Below are 10,490 nucleotides of genomic sequence, written 5' to 3'. Positions count from 1 at the left end.
AATAAACAAGGTGGAAGTGAATATACAAAAAAACAAAACAATCTGTCATTATGTTATAAAATTTTCTAACCCTACTTACAATTAATGACCTGTGTAGATGAATTACTGCATAAAAAACTTAAATTATTTGAAAAACCTATACCAATTAATAAAAAATATCTAACAGTCCCCATAATTAAACTGGTAGATAGTTAATAATTTATAAAGAACTGGATTAGTACTTTCAATAAAATACTAAAATTACAAGGGCTACTACAGGAAGTTTCAATACATATGTATTAATATTCCAAAAAAAACCAGTATTGCAAAAAATCTTGTACTTACTTTGGAATAAATGTATGTCTTGGTACTTGGTTTTGACTTATAGTAGCATCATCTAATAAAATATTTGTGGCTTCTACATAATGTCTGCTTTCAATCAATCAACTCAATATTTCTTTAGTTTTATCTGGTTTTACAATGGAATGGCACATAAACCTAGATACCCACTGAATAACACATTCTGATCGAGGACAATTTTCTGTTGGATGTAATCCTTGTATATAATTTCAATTTGAAATTCCACCAGTATTATATTAAAAATTACTTCTTGTATTAACAAGTAACTTCTCAACAACAGTAACTTATATTACACAGGAGTCAAAACAATGGAATGATTTTTTTTTCCTTCCAGTTTTTTTTTCTTTTACACTTATTGCAGTTACAATAAACAGTGTTGGCACATGGTATGAATTTCTACAACATGAAAGAGGACTTACAATGATAAGGTTCCTAGAAAAGCACATGACTATAAGTACAGTTGTGAAAGCAAAGATACAGAATGGTTGTCAATTACAGGAAAATTACACACTATAAAATATAATAAATAATTTTCAGTTAAAATCATAAATAATATTCAACATTAAACTGGTACACAGTTAAAAGCATTTTATTTAGGCCTATCTATGGCCTTCATCCGTTGTAACGTCAAAACATGTATAGTCGTCAACTTTTTGAAGGCCATAGATAGGCCTAAATAAAGTGTTTTTAACTGTGTACCAGTTTAACATTGAATATTATTTATGATTTTAACTTTATACACAAGTGCCAAAATACTAATAATTTTCAGTTTCACGAGAATAACCTTCTGTAAAATAGCTGACACTTTTTAAGATTAGAATAAAAGTATTAGTTTCTCAGAGTATGTTCTATTTTTTGGAATTTAACAAACACAAACATCCTAAAATATGGTCGCTCCATCTCAAATGTTTTTGTTCAATGGTTTACTCAAAACTATATTCATATGAAATTGAAATAGAAAATATGGTTTAAGATATAAAGAAATTCATATTACCTTTAAAGTTTTTTCTCATAATTATACTTTATTATACTAACAGCAGTTAAGAAAACAGGCAGCAATAGTGCTACTAGTTGAGTTCTTTGATACTTTTAAGATATTACTGTCTGTAAACTGTTTATGAAAGCCTATTTTTATATATACAATTTTTACAGGTTTTTCAGAAAGATGTTTCACCCTTCCACAAACAGAATTAAAGAAATCAATAAAAACTGCAGGAAAAAAAGCTAAACAAAAACATTCATAATCGTAGTTAAAAAACCAAAATTTCTGAAGTTACCTCAAAACTCCAATAGAACATACATATTAACAATATATATATATATATAGAAAAAGAAATAAACAGGCCAAAATGTCAATTTGTATGATTGTAGTGGTATTTTAAAACAATTTGAAGCTTTAATATTTTAGGTTTTCCAGTTCATAGGCAAATTGTACTTTAGAATAACAGTACAAATTATTTCATAGCATAAATAATTTGAGTAATATAATCCTCTTTAAAAATAATAAAGACATAGAACAATGTGAACGTCAATCAAAATTAAATAAGAGTAATCACAAGATGATGAAATAAAACTAGTGTCATAAAACAATAAGTGTTGGCACTAGTCATAATGTAGAATCAACAATTACTAACAAGTAATGTTTATGTACAATTCACAGCAAAGATACACATACACACATAATAAAACATAAGTTCAAATATATGGATTTCATTTTAAACAAAAAATAACTTCATATTATACCTACACAGTAAAACAATTATATTGATGGAATGATTAATTCTATATTGTACTAAAAATTCTTAATTTTAAAAATACTTCCTAAATTTTGCTTAATAAAACAATCATTTGGAGATAACTATCTTAATTTACTGCATAAAAAGTTTTTTAGTTGTGGATACATAATTTAATATACGTTTTGTTTTTAAACCTAGTCATGATAGGATTATATTAAATCAGAACTCTACCTACAATTTACTAATGAAGTTACAAAATAAACATGCCCTGAGATATTGTTAAAGACACAATTTTATTAACAAGTAGTTTACTTTTAAAACAATATACTTTCATTCAAATAATTAATTTCTATTTTTGTTCCTGATAAAACCAAAAATTACCTGGCAAACACATTTGGTAATGAAGGCTATGCTTTTCACTAATGGGCATATTTACTGGGGAATTTTATTTTTTTAGATCACATCACATTTATACTCATATAAAAAAACTAACAAAGAATTAAGCTGAAGCCCATATTATAGTTTTCAAAACCAAGGTTAATTTTTTAGAATTTTTACTTGACAAATGCCATTATATTATACTTAAATGAGGAAATAAGTGATATACAAAAAAAATAATTTTCTTTTATGAAGTAGAATTTTACATGTCAACTATGCAGTAATATGATATGCACTATTTTCTTAATACAGTAAATTAAACCAGCCAATTAAAAAAGAAATAATAATTAAATCAATACAAAATTTCTTTGATTGTCCCTTAACATGAGATAAAAAAAGATAAAAAAAAATATACATGCCAACATAATGAAAAACCAATTGGAATGCATATTAACTAATAGTATATAATACATCAAAAAGGAATAAGGCACAATTACCAAAATGTCTACTTTACCACAATATTCAAACTTTAGTTCAGTTATATTTTTCTATAACCACCACTTAATAGTTTGTCATAAATGTTGTATATACAAGTGTATACACACAAGGTAAAGTATTTAGTTTTATCATTTACAATCAATAAAAATACTTTTCCACACTGGAAGATCACCACAACTATTAAAATGTTTTACAGAATACATTACTGATATCATATATGTATTACCTGGATTACTGTCAAATTACAGCATTTCTCTCTAATTAGCACTTGTGTGTTTTTACAAAACATTTACAAAGTCAACGCCTGAAGTATAACTTCATTATGACTAGCACATTTAGTTGTGCTTGAGACAGCAGGAAGTTACCGTTGCAAGGTATGATTATTTTATTACTTCCCTCATGAAGAAAGTTAGGACGCACAGGAAGTTACCATTGCAAGGTATGATTATTTTATTACTTCCCTCATGAAGAGAGTTAGGACACATAGGAAGTTACCATTGCAAGGTATGATTATTTTACTACTGCCCTCATGAAGAAAATTAGGACACATAGGAAGTTACCATTGCAAGGTATGATTATTTTACTACTGCCCTCATGAAGAAAGTTAGGACACATAGGAAGTTACCATTGCAAGGTATGATTATTTCACTACTGCCCTCATGAAGAAAATGAGGATGCCAAATATTATTTCAGTCCAAATTTATATTTCAAACCTGAAGAAAGTTTTATGTGTAACAACTCCTTCTATGCTAGTTTTTTAATCTATTTTTCTAAGAAACTTTCAAAAACTCTAACAAACATAATTTTTCTTAGTTATTCTGACATTTACACACATGCTCAATATAATGAACATAGACTTGAACTTACACTGCAACAGACAATACACCATAGCAGTCAGTGTTAGAAAGTTCCTGTGATTATTGAAGGCAAATATACAATTTCTATGTTAAAATTTGATGTCTTTCTGGATTACAAATAAGGCTTTCTCAAGAAGCTAGATAAAAAATCTCTTATTGGAAGTAAATTCAAAATATATTTTTGTAATTAATGAAAGAAACATAGTTATACAATATCCAAAACTGGATACAGCCTTATTTGGTGGATAATGAGCAACTTTTGCAGATTTGAAAGAACAATAAAACATACATCAACAGTACCCACCAGAAAATATCTATTCATATGCATTCTTTGCAAACATTATTTTGGATGTCTAAAGAAGTGAAAATGTATATTAAAACATTTGTTATTAAACACCATCTTACAGGATAAACTAAAATAAGAAATAACATTTTTTCTTGAAAGAAGTTTGGTTATTCTTCAGACCAAGTTTAATTTGATAAATAACATTAACTTTCCTTGATTGAAATAATGAATCAACCAAAAAAATATCTAGGTGTAAAAGAGGCTATATTAAGTACAATAGAAACTAGGATTTTACCTTAAAGAACACAGTGAGATCAGTTACAGATGCAAGGCCTAAAATCATATGGCATAACTAGATTGTCTAGTAATTTTAAAATCACCAGATGCACAGATATGAAATGGTTCAAAAAGTCCAACTGCTTTACAATAAAGTTAAACTACAGCCAGTCTTCTTTTCCATTGCTGTTTACAGAGTAAGCAAACTTTCACCTTTTCTACAGTACCTAATCTTTTATTTCTCTTTCAAAAGTCTTTTAAACCAAATAAAATGTTGAAGGTGTAATACTTTATTAGTTACAAGATTGTAAAACCTGATATCTGATCATTAATTCTCACAATGTAAATTAATATTTAGTCAACATTAAAACTACAAAACAAATATATAGCTTCAACAAGAATTATATCATAAATGCAAAGAATATATGTAAGAAACTATACTTAGTTATCAAAATGAAGATATTTCCCAGCTTAAAATCTTTAAAACATTACTTACTTCCAATATAAAAATACTGCAACTATATATGGTGTACCAATGGTAATACAGCTACATGTGGATAGGTCACTATATCAACTAATATATTATAGTTTCCACATAATTTTCATCTAATGTAAGTTAATAGAATGTACAGTGTGATGTGTTAAATACTTCCTTTAATAACATTACAATGTAAAATGTAGAAATAAATGATACTTATTAAAAACTAAGAATTTGATCTAAAAAAACGAATGTACTTGAGTAACCCTAGTGATTTTCTTCATGACTAAATATACTTTTAATAAACTTTTTAATACATCATTACATATTTTATACAATGTTTCTTACAATACCTGATTATTTTACCACACTTCAGAGTGTGTTTTAGTTGTTTACTTTCACTCTTCATATTACCCAATTTTCTTCAACTTTTTTTTACATAAACATTTAATTTGAAAACTATTTTGGTTATACTCATGCCATATTCCTCAGTTAGGTATGATTGAATTGTATGGAACTTTCAACAATAGTGAAACGAAAGGATGGGACCACACTCAGTAAAGTGAAAATTATACACTGCATCTAATTTTCATGCTACAATGCATTTTATCATACTTTTTCAGATGTAATGTATGCTTCACTTCTCTTATCAAGGTCTTAGATGAAAGTCGGTTTTGATATCTAAGCTAAGAAGTTCAGATGAACATTAAAACAATTCCAAGCTGGTTACATTTTAAGTGTTTGATAGTTTAGGTTCAATAATTAGTTACTAACTAATTTATTTTGTTTCATAAAAAAGTTAAGTATTCTACTTGGTTTTAAAGGTATACACATTTTAATTTAATTGAAATTGTGTAGCTTGGCTTAAATAAGATTTTTTTAAATATATAATAATGAAATATAAATTTTCAATCATTTCAGTCAAGCTAAAATAAGAAACTGTAGATCACTTACTAAAATTTCTCTCTTACTGAAATTTCTTTGATAAGATTAGTTGAGGTTTCTCAGCTTTATAAACAAGAAAAGTAGTAGTTTTCATGCAATGAATTTCAGACTCTGTTTCCTTGAAAGTTTTAAAGATGTGTAAAACATATGGAACTTGTTAAATTTTACATCAACAGTTTTCAATCACTTAATAAACATAGCCATGCATACCATGTTTTCTATACCTCTCACACTGCACATATTACATAGTACTAAACATGCTGTTTGTTACCAGACTGTAAATTAGCACATATCAACAACAAATTAACATAGCCCCTGTCTGTACAATAATGATGCTTAATAGCTGTCAACATCTTCAATAACATTCTTCCACTACAGTTACTCTGAAGATTAAGTTCATTTTATTTGGATTTTTCCTTTTATAAGAAAATTAACATTTTATAGCTTTCATTTACATCTTTTACAATCAGATAAATATTCTGAGTCACAGTTTATATAAAGTATACATGAAGATAAATTATTAATGTTATATTATATATTTAATTTATTATAGAACATAAACAACTCTTGTCACCAACAGTGAAGGCTGCAGTTGCTGTGATTCTATTAAAATGTTTTTAGCAACTGATATTTAAGCTTTAATTTATTCTTTATTTTCACATCTAGTATGTGTAAAACGTGAAGTTGTGAATGTGGCCGAACAACTGCTAATATCCTTTCATTTTTTCATCTTTTAAGAAAAAGGTCAATCACATATTGGAAGGTGGCTTAAAAACATTGTTAACATTGAAATTTGGTTTAAGCTAAAAGATCCTAGGCCTTTAATATCCTTGCATGAAATTTCTGATTGTAATATTGTATTGAACCATTTTAACACATAAAGTCTTAAAATTCTGAGGAAAATAATTATCTTTAATAATAATTGTTATTTATTTTCTTTTATTATATTAATGTCATTCTTTCTTCTCAAGTGTTCTACACATTAGTCAACTTTCTACAAGTTTGAGAATAAGGATGAGTGCAGACCAATTAAAAAATAATTTCCAATATTATGAATGATTTGAATAAGGCAACATCGCTTCCTGTAAGGACACAATTTTGGATTACAATGAATTAATTTCAGTGTTATACAGTAGATGTCAATTTCTTTATTCTCTCAAGCTCCACTTGTAGTGCCATGCGAATTTTTTTCTCCTCATCTATCTCCTTTTTTAGGTCCATGATAAGTGTACTGTAATGGTTCTTTTGGGTTTCTGTCAGATCCTTAAGATTTTCAACCTGGTAAGTACATCATAAGTTGAGCTTAAAATCTTCACTTCACATAATATATAACTACATAATTAAGATTAATTCCTTTACCTAAAATACTGAAGAATCCCTGATAACTGGCAATTGATAGCTTAAAAATGACCATACCAGACTTTCTAAGATCCTCCCCTATAGTGAAATGAAAGGAAAAGTCAGTCACAATATTATAATATATCTATGAAAAAGTACTATGTACACTATTACAAAATGCAAACTAATCATCCACTTCAAAAATACCAGAGTCCAAAGTGGTAACCTGATTTACTACAACTTGTCACAGATGTGGCAATTATTTTTTAAATGTGTCACACTGTCAAACTTCATATAAAGGGAAATGTATCATGCATTTCCCTAGGACAGCTACTGTCTTGATTATGTACAAGTTGTCACAAAGTAAATGTGATTATATAGTGTTTTCTTATCTCTGTCAAGTTAATGTTTTATCAAATTACCATAAATGTGTTTGAGAAGTTTACAGAATTTGCAAACACCCATGATCACCCAATATTTCAAGAAACAAAATAAAGTTTTTGAAAGCAGAGAGCAATAAAGATTTGAGTCTCTGTTAAAAATACTCTGTTTGTTCCTATAAATACTTTAATTACAACAAATCATTAATTTTTCAACCAGTAAAATAAGTTTTCTCTTACTTGCTTTTGCAGTTCATTGTAATTATCCTTGTTGACACTTGTGTCTTTAAACATCTTCAACTCTTTTTTTAAGTTGTCCACTTCTTGCTGCAAGGCCATCACATCATGGCCAAAAGATGATATACAGTGGGTAGAAGGAGAGGAATTACCACTACTGGATGGTGTGGGACTTGGAACTGGTTTGGTTTTAGGCTTGTTGTCTGCAAACATAATATAATGATCCATAATCACAAGAACCATAAATAATATACATTGTACTTGCACAAAATGTAACAATTAAAATTTCTGTAAACAGGCATTATAATTTGCAATATATAATAATCACAATCTCAATAAATAAGCATTATAGTTCATAAAATGTAACAATTATAATCTCTGTAAACAGGCATTACAGTTTGCAAAATGTAACAATTAAAATTTCTGTAAACAGGCATTATAATTTGCAGTATGTAATAATCACAATCTCAATAAATAAGCATTACAGTTCATAAAATGTAACAATTATAATCTCTGTAAACAGGCTTTACAGTTTGCAAAATGTAACAATCACAATCTCTAAATAGCTATTATATTTCGCAAAATGTAAGTTAACATTTCCCGAAAAACTGAAAATGTATTTCCTATAGACACTTAACTCCTCTCACAAAAAGCTTTCTTGACTTGTACTGCCCTCTGTCAGTTCAAACTTTTGCTCAACACTAGCCATGTTACATCCACTTATTACCGTATACTAACATGCAAATGATCATGCAACAACCCTTCACCAACAGGAGCAAGACATTATATCTATCATAACTAACACCATCTCTAATCATGCAAGTGTTAATCATTTTGAAATTGGTCATAGCTAACCAAACCAATTCACACCAAAAGTGTGGAAAGTATAGGAAACTGGTAACTTCCAAAATGACATCTTACCTCCTCTCACAAAAACCTAGAATCCAAAACTCAACTGTTGGAGAGCCAATGAGAAGACAATCCCCCCCCCCCTTAAGAAGTGCCCAAAGAAAGACTATGATAAGGAATTAAAAACAACATTCCAGTGGCAGACTGCACCACTTCTGAGCCAGGTATACTCTTCATGTTTTAGTAATACGTCGCCAAAACGTAAAGGATGGGAACTCGGAGGGTCTCTAAAAAATACAGAAATAATGGGACCACCTGGCGTAGTGGAGCAGATCATAAATGAGAGTTCAACCTCACCTGGGTGTTTATTTCTGGTTCAAAACGTGGTGACATTGGGAATTTGGTCATCCAGTCTGCAGTAAGAGGAAGGTACCCAGACTGACACAAGTGGGAAGTCATGTGTCTCATTCACCTACAACCAACAACAGATCCACTGGGAACTGACATCCAGTGGATGGATGGTAGAAAGAGTGGCCAGAATTTTGAGGTTGCATCTCCAGTTTAAAACCTGGCAGCACTGGGAATTTATCTTATAGTCTGCAGTAGGAGGAGGGTACCAGTCAATCACATGTGAAGACTTGTACGGCTGAACTGTCTCTGATCTACACCTGATACCTAAGAAGCAACATCCAGAGGATGGTAGGAGGGATGAAAGTCTCAGCCATAGGGGCAAACTGCATGTTTTTTATGTTAATTCATTTCAAAGTCACAGTCATCTAGCATATTCACAAGTTGTACAGTGCTGATTTAAGACTAAGTATACCTGGTCAGGCAACACTTGCCACAGAGTGGGATCCAAATATGCAATAAAAGCCTTTTCAAAAAAAAAAAGAAATGAACTTACCACCACAAATAAACAGTTACAGCACTGAGGATGTTCTCCAAGGAAAGATTGAAATGTGCACTAATGGACGTAGTAAGTGATGGATCTGATGGAAAGAAAATGCCAGGCGAATGAACTGGTGGATACAACCCAAAAGGGTGATGGGAAAACGTCACAGGAGAGGTGAGGATTTCATGGAAAAAACAGGAAGACTCTGGAACCATGAATGGAAAGGAGCAATATGTGTCATATACCCTCAGAAAGCCCTGACCTGACAAAGGAGGTGGTGGGATCAGAACATTGTAGGGCAGGGATGGAACATAGGAAAATGGGACATAAGTACAGAACATAACATTCCTGAAAAAAAAAATCCTCCAAAGTGGAAAAAGGTCTAGGCAAGTCCCCCGAAACAACACGTGACAAACAACCATATTCAGGAGGACACACATCAGTGTGTTCTGATAGTAGCATTAAAGTGGTCAACTCCCGACAAATTAGAGCCCTCTCACACCAGGTACCCTTTACTGCGCATGAAAAAGGTTTTAGTGTTTTATAGTCAAAATTGTATTAAACTACTTTTTTTATATTATACCAATTACAGTAGCATAAAATCTTAGCTAATAATCCACATTTTAATAGTATACAAGTTTTAAGTTCTTAATTCTACAAGGCAATATTTAAAAAATCCTGAATTTCCACTAGTGTGACCAACGTAACACATTTTGTCTTAGCATGTCATCATCCCTATTTTATCCATCACCCCTCGAAAATGTAAGAAATTAAATGTAACATACTCTCTATAAAATTGTTATTGCTGAAACAAATCATAATTTTTATAGCCTTCAATTTTGTTTGGTTACAGAACTATCGATTAGAAAATCAGACCCCTCGTGCCACACCCACCTCTCACATCCTCTCTTTCACAATTCGTTGATAGTTCTCTGTTACGTTTCAATATATATTACCTATAACCAATAGAAAGTCAAGGTTTTCATCTATCAAATGATGTA

General features: G+C 30.0%; 1 protein-coding gene across 3 annotated transcripts in view; it reads right to left on the bottom strand.

Moving 5' to 3' along the window:
• Positions 1–1,662: 1,662 nt before the first annotated feature.
• LOC106464315 (SH3 domain-containing kinase-binding protein 1-like) overlaps positions 1,663–10,490 on the bottom strand; it is a 98,454-nt gene continuing 89,626 nt past the window's right edge. For 2 of the 3 annotated variants that reach the window (XM_013924446.2, XM_022392013.1), the window contains 2 exons: positions 7,752–7,951; positions 1,663–7,071 (listed from right to left, as the gene is read on the bottom strand). In XM_013924446.2, the coding sequence (XP_013779900.1) occupies positions 6,919–7,071; positions 7,752–7,951 (353 nt within the window). In that variant the 3' untranslated portion in view covers positions 1,663–6,918. Of the gene's footprint in view, positions 7,072–7,152; positions 7,231–7,751; positions 7,952–10,490 lie in introns of all 3 variants that reach the window. The other variant, XM_022392014.1, reaches the window with a different exon arrangement.

The sequence above is a fragment of the Limulus polyphemus genome, unplaced genomic scaffold (genome assembly GCF_000517525.1).
Source record: "Limulus polyphemus unplaced genomic scaffold, Limulus_polyphemus-2.1.2 Scaffold1618, whole genome shotgun sequence".
NCBI lineage: Eukaryota > Metazoa > Arthropoda > Merostomata > Xiphosura > Limulidae > Limulus > Limulus polyphemus.
This window is presented reverse-complemented; position numbering and strand designations above follow the sequence as displayed.